General features: G+C 39.3%; 1 protein-coding gene, 1 long non-coding RNA gene and 1 other non-coding gene across 5 annotated transcripts; 1 reads left to right on the top strand and 2 right to left on the bottom strand.

Moving 5' to 3' along the window:
• Window positions 1-638: 638 nt before the first annotated feature.
• On the bottom strand, window positions 639-8,420 carry LOC100303788 (uncharacterized). 3 transcript variants are annotated; one of them, NM_001361384.1, is made up of 15 exons: window positions 8,174-8,396; window positions 7,137-7,194; window positions 6,924-7,019; window positions 5,832-5,862; window positions 5,688-5,744; window positions 5,116-5,211; window positions 4,648-4,770; window positions 4,433-4,537; window positions 4,296-4,342; window positions 3,240-3,365; window positions 3,024-3,126; window positions 2,860-2,922; window positions 1,552-1,635; window positions 1,384-1,447; window positions 639-1,222 (listed from the first exon to the last, which is right to left on the bottom strand). In NM_001361384.1, the coding sequence occupies exons 1-15, from the start codon at window positions 8,274-8,276 to the stop codon at window positions 903-905; spliced, it is 1,476 nt and encodes a 491-aa protein (NP_001348313.1). In that variant the 5' UTR covers window positions 8,277-8,396; the 3' UTR covers window positions 639-902. The 3 variants fall into 3 exon arrangements, with proteins under 3 accessions (NP_001348313.1, NP_001158896.1, XP_035818192.1); NM_001165424.1 differs by having other exon boundaries at window positions 4,433-4,505; XM_035962299.1 differs by having other exon boundaries at window positions 647-1,222; window positions 4,433-4,505; window positions 5,832-5,885; window positions 8,174-8,420.
• Window positions 8,421-8,510: 90 nt separating this feature from the next.
• Window positions 8,511-8,581, top strand: TRNAG-GCC (transfer RNA glycine (anticodon GCC)). Its single transcript has one exon. It is a non-coding gene; the product is annotated as a tRNA-Gly (tRNA).
• A 600-nt stretch (window positions 8,582-9,181) lies between these two features.
• On the bottom strand, window positions 9,182-10,121 carry LOC118473288 (uncharacterized). Its single transcript, XR_004852578.1, has 3 exons — window positions 10,088-10,121; window positions 9,375-9,995; window positions 9,182-9,248 (listed from the first exon to the last, which is right to left on the bottom strand). It is a non-coding gene; the product is annotated as an uncharacterized lncRNA (long non-coding RNA).
• Between the last annotated feature and the right edge of the window lie 2,802 nt (window positions 10,122-12,923).

Raw genomic sequence — 12,923 nt, 5'->3', positions numbered from 1 at the left:
GGCTGCGACCCGTGTCTATAAATAGGTGAACAGTATTCCCGTACTGTTCACGCTGACTTGGCATTTACTTTTGCGTCACGCCTGTATTCTCATTCCTTCAAGCCGAAGGTACATTTGTAATTCGCTATTGTTTACACAAGTAAAATGAGATAGAAATAAATCAATAATAATGTTTAAGATAATTATGTTATTCTCTCTATTTCATGCATAAATCCTTTCTTCTCTCTTATTATGATTATGAAGGTATGACCTTCACAACCTTCGTCCGAAACTCATTATACCTAAGGGGAAATAATGTTTCGAAGGACGAGGGTTTTGATATTTAATATTCTATGTTGTCTTGTTTTTAATTCATAGCATTTGAGAACAAGTCCCCAACATAGTCTAAAAAAAGTAGAGAACGACCAAGATAGAGATTACCAACTGGCTAAGGCTAACTGATGATGATCGTCTAGTTATTAGGCGTAGTACGTGTTCCAGGAGGTAACAACAGTGAGCATATGTGGCTAGTAGCTAGCCCCACCATCAGGGTCTGCACTTTCAGTTTTGTGACGTGTCGCTGCCTCCTCGGTGGGTAAATTAAGGCAAAGTGGAAAGTGACGCGTATTTCTTGTTGCTCATGTCATGATACCGCATTTCCTTGTCATCAACGCAACATGTATTTCATTGATTCAAAAAAAATGTCATTTCCATGGTACATTACCCATCCTTCAACTTATACAGCAACCGACCGTTTTGGCAAAGAGAAGACTAACTTCAGTTGCTCCTTCCCTCCGTTCTTTTCTATTTGTCACATTTTAGTATAAAAATGAACTAGCTATAAAAATTAACTAGCGGACAACAACTATTCGAGAACAGAGGTAGTACAAAACTATCCGCCTAGACCACAAAATTAGTTCCTCTTATACAGCAACAGGCCGTCTGAGTGACGATGAGTGTCTATACGCCAGCAGCCTCGGCACCGTTTTCCTCTTGAAGACTACGTAGAGGGCCAGGAGAACGGACACGATAAGGAGGTACAACCAGAGGTGAGCTTCGTGGACATGGAACGGCTTGGCGGCGTTGTCGTTGTCGCAGCGGCAGCCCCGGTCGTTACTACGGGGCAGCAGCTTCGTCTGCCCATCGGCTCCATCCGGGTCCAGGATGAAATCCAGGCTGACGGCTTCCTGCTCCAGCCTGATGCGTGTAGATTTTTGCCGGAAGCCTCGCATCGATGCCACCACTGCAGCCGAATCACGGGCAGAAATGTCGTTATGTAAAGTGAACAGACATGCCGGTCTTAGGTTTACTACTCTCTTCTGTTAACTGCAGGTGATATAACCATATATACAAATGATGTGTTGCATATGAGACAAAGACAATAAAGTAATGAAAAGGATTTACCTTCATATGTCTCACCAGGCGCAACAATTCGATGGTAATCTCCAAAAGTGCTGCTCGCGCTTACCTATAGCAAGGAGAGAGAGAGAAACTCATGTCAACAATCTATATTCGTTTTTTCAGTTAATCCGTTTTAGCACAACATAATTAATGCAGCCAAAATGAGCTCACCTTGGAATCAATGCCCTTTATCATCACTGAGCCGGGTACAGGCCTGCCCGTATCTGCTGCAAATATCCTTCCATGAACCCCTGACTAAAACTAGAGTCAATATGGGACAGCCAGATGCACCCTGGTAACTCTTGTGGATAGAACAAAAAGGGTAAAATCCCAGAAACAGATATGGGAACCACAAGAAGGTTTCTCAAAATACTTGACATAACTTTGAGAGGCAAGTAAATTTGTAGGGCTAAGAATGGACTGTGGCACCAGGGGGGCACCCGCACCCCTACGAATGATCATACATATCACAATAACATTAAACCAACCTAACCTTTGGAGGGTCACAAGTAACGACTTAACAGAATTCCTCCAGTCCAAATAGAATACCATTTTTTCGTTTAAAGAAAATAATAAGGATATCTTCTAGTGCAATTGGAATAGCTGCACTATTTATTTATTTTATTTCTTTTGACGGCAAAAGGCTGTAGAGGATACCCCTACAACACGATTTTATTAAAACAAAAAAAACAGATTTTACAAAGGAGACGGAAACAAACAAGGTAAAGGGGAAAGACTAGCGAGAGTTCAGCCATAATGAAATTCTGAAATTTAGAACGGAGCTAAATCTAAGCATTTGAAGCTTCAACGTGTCATTGAAGCGGTTCCGCCAAGAGGAAAACGAGGGAGCCAAATTCCTGAAGATCAAAGCATTTCTTTGTTTCCAAATGCCCCAAACAACTAAAGCCATTATTTCCATGAAAAATCCGAGCTGCACTATAACTTGATAAACTCCGTTGTTACCAAATAAGAAGAAATGCATCCCATGGCAGTCGAGAAGGTCTTTGGGTTATAGAACCTCAAAAACATACTGATCAGAACCAGAGACAGTAGTGGCGAAAACAGAGTCTCAATTAGAAAAAACAGTTATCCATCACAAACAGTGAAAGGTTTGTTGGAAAGGAAAGCAGGATAAGCTTCCTAGTGCTCAAGCCATTGCAATGACAGTGAATGCAATGAGAAACTCTAAGAAAAATTGGTTGGGCTTGTTCAGAACTCAGAGCAACTAGGCAACTAGCCAAAATGGGGTGCCCTGAACCAGCTTGCTTTCTAAAAAACTGGTTACCCAGCATTTTTACTTATAGGAAATAACTGGATAGCTACAAACATTATATGAAGCAGTTACAGTACATGATCCAGACTCTAGTCTAAACATAAGCGACCAAGTGCCTCAATTCACTAACCAACACCATTTCATTTCAATTAGTGCAAAAATCACCCTTTGCAGTGCATAAAGAGGCTACTGTGGAAACATATTACCTTTATTAGGCTTGCTAGAAGATTGAGCATACTCATCCTATTGTGTTCCCAGATGATAGGAAGCTGTAGCAAAATGTTAGGATAAACAACATTACAGAAGAATAATTATAAAATGGTCTGGGTCTGCAACAGTAGAAGTGGAACCTAACTCGATGCAAAGGTACCTCATCTGCTTTTGGCCACTTTGTGTCACTAATCTCCAGAGTTAACTCAAAGCAGCCTCCATGTATATAGTTCCAGTCCTGCATACCACCATATATTGGGTACCTGGACCACAAGCAATGATGTTGTTTGATTCAAAGCCAACACATACACAACCTACCTAGTACCTAGATAAAGGAAATCTCATATGAAGTATGAACTTGCTATTGTTCGTTTACCAGAATGCTCCATTTGTTATCCCTCCTTCAAATTCTTTGCTCAAAGACATGTTATAGTGAGACCGACTATACACAGATGCCATGTGCTGGAATGTCTTATCGTCAGGACATCCGTAGTAGTGTTTGCTGTAAGAAGTAAAATCATTGTTGAGGATGTTACAATGTGAAACAAAGTCATATTGGGCCCTAAAAACCAGTGGTGACAATCAGCAAATTAAAGAAAGCGACCACAAATAGAATTCAGAAACAGGCTTATTATGAGAGAGGGAGAGGGAGACTTGGAGGAGCGGGCGAGATACTGTGTGTAAATCCGGTTGTTTGTGACAAAACAGAATAACTCAAACTCTACATCATTAATGGTTCACTTCAGCCACAGCAGTTCGTTAACCAATTGCTTAAGACTACGTCAGGCATGAAGCAAATGGTAGTCTGTCCTGAAACTTGGCAGCCCCCCCCCCCCCCCCCCCCCCCCGAAAAATCTCGACTGTCGCCCAACTCAAACTCTTCAAATACTAGTAAAAACACCACCTAATGAAACTTGAATATTGTAACTTTGTTGCTGCCATAATGAAATTCAGTGTTACCGTGGTGAGAAAAAAGTCACCACCTAATGATTTGTCTTCGCCGTGTACATGTTCTGTTGCTGGTGCAAATTTGCAAAATGATAGATGCCAACAGACCTTATGATACAAAAGTATATCAGTATTTGAACATGGAGAAGGAAATAGAATATTTTCATTAGGGGGTGAACTGGCCCAGATTAAATAGTTTGGGAGAGCAAAATGAGTCAAAAATTTGTTTACGTGTCAAGAGGGCAGTGATAGTAAAACAGACCATTTTCATATAAAGAATAAAAATGCAACTAAGAGTGGAACGTGGAAATATCTTATTAATACATATTAAGGCACCTACTTGCAATCCAAACTTCAAATAACCATTAGAACCATGGGAAGATAGTTTTTGGGCAATACTTCATGAGAAGTTTTAGAGAGCAACACTATTAATTGAGAAACTTGAAAAAATGAATGCAAGTGATTAAGTAGAAGAAGAAATCACCTTGTGTCTCTAGTTCCATCCCATGGATAGTTGGCAACAAGAGCCCCCTGAAGAACAAAATCAAATAAGAGAAAACTATAGGATCTCATTTCAACAAGATAGGTGATATTATAGCTACAGTAGGTGAGAATAGTTACCCCATGCAAGCTAGCAGAAGCCGTGAAGTGTTCTTGCTTTACCCAATTCATAATGGCTCTAGTTTCAGGCTGTCTGTAGTCAATATCGTTGTTAACGGGGAAGAACTGTCAATTTTGGCTCGTGTCAATTTAATGGCTACAAGAAAAAAGGGGTACAAAAAGGGAAGTAGAAGCTTCCATAAGGAAAAGAGGTGTAATGTAAAGAAGTAACTCACTTGGTCAGGAAAATCCCTGTTGAGATCAATATTGTTTGCATTACCACGCCATCTAAGAGCAAACCCATCAGGGTTCATCGTCGGAAGTATATGAAGGTGCATGTTCTCAACAATGAGAGTTGCCTACAAAAATTAGTTCAGCCGCTGACCTTTCCCATATACAGTTAACCATTTTAACAGATTAATGAAAATATGTTGTGCTATACATCATAGTTACATGGAACACCATATCTTAATGTTGAACAATATATTGGAAACTAAGTAAAAACAGCGTCCTTTAGAATTTCATTTCATATTTCAAATAACTTTCACGTGTTATTGTATTTGTAGCAAAAGTATGGTATCATCAGAACAACAACTCAATAAAAACTGAAAGTAGTTATTGCAAAGCTAAAAATTACAAGAGATTGGCTATTGGTAAACTGCAGGGTGACCAAAGAGCAAGTAACAAAGAGGAATGTTGATTACCAGTGAATCTTTCAGATAGTTATCACACAGCCAATTTGCAAGATGCATAAGAACCTCTCTTCCAACAGGCTCATCACCATGAACATTTCCAATGAACTGCATGTGTACAACAACAACAACAAAGTCTTTTAGTCCCAAGCAAGTTGGTGTAGGCTAGAATTGAAACCCAACAGAAACAACAAATCAAGGTTCAGGCACGTGGATAGTTGTTTTCCATTCGGTCCTATTCAACACTAAATCTTTGGGCATATTACATCCTTTCAAAAAATATGTGTTTAGTAACTGCCAATATGGCATTACATGATTGCATGTTTGCCACTGCAGAAATATGTGTTAAGTGTGAGCCTACGCTACTCCGTGCTCTAGATGTGGCATCATGGAAGTTGAATTCAAGAAAATGATGTAAAGGCATTGCATTGCCATTGAACATAACTACCCTTTTAGACAAGGGTTAAACAAAAAAAAATAGAAGATCGTCACAGGAAATCTCCAACCAAGAGTTTATTTCCACTGTCGAAATTACGAAAAAGAAAAGCCACACTCAATAGCGTTAAGAAAATATCACCACAAACCTTGAATGCTGGTTCAGATTCCCTTTGCCTGGGCTTGTCTGATATTTCAATCACCCACTACAAGAATAATCAGAAGTGTTCCCCAGTGTGTAAATTTGATACTAAGAAAAACATACAAAAATGTAACCCAATTAAGTTACATACCAATGGAAAATGATTCACACTCTTTCCAATGCTGATAGCAGGTTTGTGTTATCCCTCAAAGAGAGAAGAAATAAAATGTAAGTGAAGTGTGGACATATGAGAAAACAGGAGGGCACAAAATAAAGAAAGAAGCAGTGCACTTAAAAAATGAGATATCCAAGGACAGTACAGAAGTTGTATAACAAACCAACAGAATAAAGAGATTGAAACCAAAATATTCTGTTACTCAGGAAATGCTTAAAATTGCTAATCATGACCAATGAACATGGAACATTTCAACAATCTGAAGTAAAACCTACATTTTTCTCCTCAAAAAACAATCTGAAGTAAAACAGAATTAATACATGTACCTTATGGATATAATTATGCTATAAGGCCTTGTTCGGTTATTCACATTATACATGGATTGGATGGGATTGGAAAAAATTTAGAAGAACTTTGACTTGCTTGGGATTTAAACCCACCCAATCTCACTCTAACCGAACAAGCCCTAAGTTGGCGCTTCATGATTGGTTTTCTTTTCAAAAAGATACATGTTTCATTTTATCCATTTGCTGTTACGGTGTTACCCATCAACATGACTGCATGCAATGTTGTTTCTCTCATGGTTGATAATGATTTTAAATCCTTTTTTTCCTCGGAAGCACAGGAGAGCTGCGCGTCATTATATTAAGAAGAAAGTGGTTAAGGTCCAAGCCGGCCGTTACAAGATAAAACCACTTACGATGGCCAAAAACAAGAATACAAAAAAGGGGGGGTCATACCTCATACGACTAAACAAATAATGGTGACCACATCGCTACTAAGGGGGCCCTACAACCCTGGAGTCGGAGCCATAAGGAGAGACATGCTCTTAGCTCCAGCCTCCAGCCATCTCCCAAAGCTCCCTCTCCTCTCTCGCTCTCATGACGATGCTGTCCATGCTGGGCCTTTGTCTGTCAAAGACGCAGTCGCTCCTGACCTTATATTACTACGGTACTACCCACCAATGACACAGTCATTTACATGTCCTTAAAAACTGATGGTCTTAAAAGTTTGTTTAGAAGCTCCAAATGTAATTATCACAGAAGTAAAACATTATACATCGTGTACCTGTACACCCTGGAGATATTGGAACAACGACTTCCAAAGGCATGTACAGCAGTCTCAAGCTCAGTGTTGCTCATATATCCACGGACCATTTCTTCTCTAAATGTATTTCAAAATCATACACAGCATAGTCAACCAATAACATCATCAGACTGAGACACACATTGTTTTCATTTTATACATTAAAAAACTTAAAAGTTCTAATTCTAAACATACGTGATCTGAGGCTTATCTTCAAGAAGTTTACGTGAAAATGGCCCGTGGGCTCCATCATCTGCACAGGGCCGACAAACAAAATTACAGATACCTCGGTAACTCCATAATGAAAATAGGCATGTATAAGCAAAATTGGAGAAACATACATCAATTTATTATGGAATATGAGTAATGAAACAGATAGACACTGAGGTTAGTCAAGAACTCAAGATAAGAATAGCCTGATCAGATTAGAGAAGGGCATGGGTATGAATCTGTTTTGGATGGAGCATGGACAAAATAAGCCACTACAAAACTCCAGCTTAATGATTAATCAAGCCATTATAAAAAAGATACCATTATTTTAATAAGCTAAATGCATGATGGGCTGTAGTCTTCAACAGTCAACACACGCATCATGTATTGAAGAAATTCTAGCTCATCCCTGGCATCACCTCAATCAGCGATCCAAGGCACCGGACAATTCCATCTCTTATTTGAATCTGTGAATCCCTTCTTCGATTTGATTACGTCCGGTCTGCTTTGGCCCAGTAGTTCCGTATTACATCTTACTATAGCATGTTTTACTATCTGTGTTTGTGTGTAAGTTGCGTATCCGATTGATGTAAATTGGTTGTTTATTATTGAGAATGATCATTTGGATTGCATGAACAGTTATCTGTTTGTTTCTTGCTGTTCTATTTTTTGTTTGTATGCATGTTTTATTTGGTTCCCCTCTGCAACCTTCCAATTTGGCTTCCATAGAAATAATTTGGTTATTTTTTTCTATCTGATATGAGAATTGAGCGTTCCATAGCCTATAAACACTCGATTCTGTTAGTGTTTTAAAGCCATCTGACAGTCGGGTGCCTATAGACCCACACCAGACAAGCTGCCGGATGCGCAGTGCCCCAGTCTCCCAAGTGGGACACCCACACCACCGCTTTCACACGGATGGGGGACGGTTATGAGTTCCAACCGCACCATCACGCCCCCCATTGCAATGCATATCCAACCCCGACATCACAGACACAGACGGAAAGTAGAGGGAGAGAAACCTGACGGATCGTGGCCGCCTCTCGCGGCGGCCTGCGTGGGAAGCGACGCGAGAGCCCGGAGCATGAGGAGGAGGAGGACGGGCTGGAGGTGCGAGATCCCCATGGGCGCGGGAGGACGCCGCCCACAGGAGAGGGACTGAGGTGGGGGTGGTCAGGCCCTGGCCGTTTAGGGGAGGTGGGCGGGGCTCCGGCGCTCCGCCTCCGGAGCGAGGCTGCGACTGCGAGGCCGGTGTGTGTTTGACTGGTTCGTTCGGGAGAGGGATCGACATCGACTAAACCGCACGGTCGGCATCGGGCAGTGGGTTTGTAAATAATCACACAAACTAAATACATGATTGCACCAGTGGTCTAGTGGTAGAATAGTACCCTGCCACGGTACAGACCCGGGTTCGATTCCCGGCTGGTGCATTTTTTTTATATTTTTGTTGCTCTTATTAATTTTACTAGGTGGGTGCCCGTGCGTTGCAACGGAAACATATCGTCAGTATAGGAAACGCGACTCCTATCAATCTGGTATCAAAGATCTCGATGATCATGAGCTCTGCCGCTGCCCCCAAGCAGCAGCCGCCGCCAGCATCAGGTGACCCCCAGCAACGACGTCCAGCGCGCTGGTCGCAGCCCCTGCTTCGTCAGGAGCCATGATGCTTCGCCAATACTCCCCTACTTCGTCGGGAGCCATGATACTTCGCCAATACTCCCCTAAATACCCAGCCTTCTTGCCGGGCAGCGCCACTGAGGGCATGCGGTCCCGTAGCCAATGGTATGTTGTACGGCGTGGTAGACGAGCTGCTCTCCCAAGAGCGCAGCAGCCTGCTGCCTCACGTAAATGGACAAACAAAAAAAATATTGTTACAAACTTATGATAAGCTAGACAAAAAACAATGTAAATGATATATAAAGTTGTTATTATGAGTAAGTTAGAAAACGCTACAACAATACGACAACCCATGAGGCCATGATGCACAATAACAGAGATTCAATATACATAAAACTCACAAGTGAACAACACCTGTGATGAATCTTCTACTGACGCTAGAGCTGTCAATGCTCTCCCGTGCACCATTTGCTTGCCATTCTAGAATATGAACATGAGCAGTTAGCATTGTTTACTAACCATGATAACAAATATATTTGAAGCAACATGAAACCTAATTCAACACAAGTAATTGCGTACCTAAAGAAGAACAAGTAATTTATTCACGATTTCATCCAGTTAAGGCGTCAAAAATTCTGGTGTACAATTCTCACTAAAATTCAAAATCGCTGAAACAACATGTGCCTATAAATAAGAAGAGCAATACAAGTGAAAATAGATTGCCAGGTCCTAAAATGTATGACATGAACATGTAATCTGGTATAGTAGAATATAGGCATACAAATTGTATAAACTTAATATCTCAATGCACACAAAAGATTTAAACAACATTCAGTTCAGAGGTCTGGCATACATAAAGTTAGTAGTTGCTTGGTAATCAAATTACTTTTTTATCGAAGAAACTTGTAAGCTCAAAGATCAAAAGGGATTTGTTTGACATTTAGATGTGTTAGCTGCCCACATATATTTATATTTAAAACATGTAAACCACACACAAACCATATTGGTCTACATCAACCTATTTATTGATGCAACCTCAATTAAAAAATGTGATGTCTTACAATTTTTAATAATAGGCAAATATGTCGACAACCGTACATTAATCTAATCCTTTTTAGCGATATTGATAAGTCTTTGTTGTATGTTAGCAGGGATGGCATAGCGGCATGAATTATCCTCGTAACTTAACAGATCAATTAAAAAGTTCCTTCCAAGAATCTTTGCATCCTACACACAAAGACATAAGAGAACAAAACGTCAAATTTATATTATGTAACTGAAATATATGTTTGAACATGAAACAAACGTACTCCACTCACCCTATCAAATTCCATTCGTTTAGCACTCCCCCACATGACCATAGTTTGTAGAACGAAGTAGCTAGTATTAACCCTATAGAATAATGTTTGGCCAACTATATCATATACAATGGTTATCATAGAGAAAATTTAAACTGTTGAGAACATGGTATTGAGAAAATACCCTTTTAAGTCAATTAAAACACCAGACCGAATTGTATGTTCCCACTTAAAAATATCATCTGCCCATCCAGAACGTTTCTTATTGTAGGCAATCTTATATTTCTTTGTCTAATGATATTGCTAGAGATGTCTGTGAATGGTTTGCGACCGGCATTATGTCCCATATGATCTATAACAAGAACAGTGCCCGAGAAAACATGAGCATAAAAATAATACTGCAAGAACAAGTGTGAAATGACCTGACTGCAATAAATCAAGTGAATAGAAGATCAAAAAAGATGCCCTTGGTAATAGAGGTTATAGAAACAAGCATCATAACCGAGAGTAAAGAGATAAGACCTAGAGAGAGGTGATAGGAGAACGATTTTGGTGTCCGTATAAGATACTAAAATTATATTCCAAGCTTGAACTGCATAGATGGATATGGGTGACGCGATAAGTAATTGTTTTCATAACTTTGGTGATGTGGAATATCTTCCAGGAGCACACCTAGCTCCTGTAGATGGGCTTCGGTATACCGAATGTACATTAAATTTGTTCCGGATTCGATTTGTATATTTGACATAATTTCACGAGCGAAGTTACGATTTCAATGTCAAACATGACACAACATTAAACCAATAGTGTTCTAAATGGAAAATGTACGGGCTAAACGATTTGATGTTCCACTTATTCATTGATATTTCCCAGTAGAACAAAATGTTTTACAAATCTTGACACATGTAAGTTGCATCAATAACAGTACATGTATTCCATCATAAAATTCAGTTTTGCAAAAGTTATAGACTCTATCTACGCCTTTGGTCGTCAAGATATCTAACAGCAAACTGACGATCGTTCCGCACCACCAAAGCCTTTTGAATTGCTGCAATGAATGCAACATTTAATCACATGTATACTCAGTTCACAATATAATGAAAAAGTACATAATGTTGATGTAGGTAATCTTATAAAAATACTTACGTTCAAAATAATGGGTGTTGTGATAGAACAGTTTGAAGTGTATTGTTGTATGGTCAATTGATTCGAGACTCTCTAGAATAGCATATTTAAATATTCATTACGAATCATTATAAAGGAAAAATTAGTGAATAATGTGTTTGCAAGGCGTAAACATATGTTGTACCTTGCAAGGCATAAACACTTATTTTGGACTGTAGGTGTGACTGTGATTAAGGCTTGTAGTTCACGAGTCTGCAGCTCATGCAGAGGTGGATGGCATGCATGTTTGCATCTAACGGATTTGTATTGCCCAGTTGGTGCTCAAGTACGGCGTCTGCAGCTCATACTAAATACCTTTGATGACACAATGTCTAAAACCTTACTGGCAGTTGAAAAGAACAGACCTAATACAGTGGTGCGTTTTCAGCCATTCCAAACAAACCAAACAAGGTAGATTGGCAATTTTCTAACTTCATGATGACTTCTGGATCATCAGTCCAGTGAACACATATACGTTGTATTCTGAATTTTATTGATGCGGAAATTTGTTAGTTAGATGGTGTTTTCTATTTGAGCAGTAAATAGTGTTTGTTCTTGTATTTAATGGCAGATCCAAAAAAGAAGGAAGAGAATCATGTGAGAAAGAGAATTGTGAACGGATGCAAATCACCGTACACAAATCATACTATTAGCTAAGCCTTCCCACTATCATTAGATAAATAGCATCAACCTCTATATACAGGAAGCATGCATATAAACTTTACACTAACCCAATAAATACCTGAAATACACACAAGTTTGGAATATTATAATAATTACTAAGTACTGTGTCAATTGATACTCGACCAATCAAGTGTTTCTAAATATTGCCGCTACTTAAAAACAAACACATTTGACCATTTATTAAAGGATCACCAATATTATATCACTAAGCAAAACTTAAAAATGACTGAATCGATAGAAGTTGATATATTTGGGAGCGAAAGAAGCATACTTTAAAAGGAAAGAAGTAGCAACAAACCTCAACAAGTACAAAATATATGTCAACTCTTTTGGGGTAAAATGATTGTTGGACCAAAGATCAATGCGAACTGCAAAACAAGAACAACAAACATGGAATTCATTTGATATAGATGGCATCTTTATAGAAATGTGAAATGCAAAACAAGAACAAAAAACATGAAATGCATCCACAAGGCAACAGATAACGGTTCCCTGGCTGGCCTCTCGCTCTGCACCTCGCGGGATAGTTCTTTGTTTGCTGAACACTCCATGAATCGGCCAACAATGTTTTTTTACATCAAACAGCTATGCTTATTTGGTGGTCTGAGTTTAGGGAACCACAGTTTTGTTTATTATTATGGTATTACATTTGTTCGCTCTGTTTCTGAAATGAACATGTGCCCTAAAAAGATAGAGATTATATGATTACGTTTAATTACACATGATATCTAGTCCTTAACCACGACATCATGTAGTGCTAGCTGACAGGTGAGGACATGATTGCAGCCAGCTCACACTGCAGCTACAAACCCAGCGATTCAGTCGAACTATGGCTTGTTTGGATTTCAGTCTAAAGTTTAATTAGCTAAAATAAAGTATTATAATTTTAGATCAGTTTAATTTACATATCGGATAAACTTGGGTTTTTTGTTTGAAATCTAAGAGCTCAAGTAATCTAAAATTATTGGGTACGTATACTTTGTTCCTCTAGTCACACTCCTAAATTTTA

The sequence above is a fragment of the Zea mays genome, chromosome 9 (genome assembly GCF_902167145.1).
Source record: "Zea mays cultivar B73 chromosome 9, Zm-B73-REFERENCE-NAM-5.0, whole genome shotgun sequence".
In the NCBI taxonomy this organism is placed as follows: domain Eukaryota; kingdom Viridiplantae; phylum Streptophyta; class Magnoliopsida; order Poales; family Poaceae; genus Zea; species Zea mays.
Note: the sequence above shows the minus strand (reverse complement) of the source record. Positions and strands in the feature narration are given on the sequence as shown.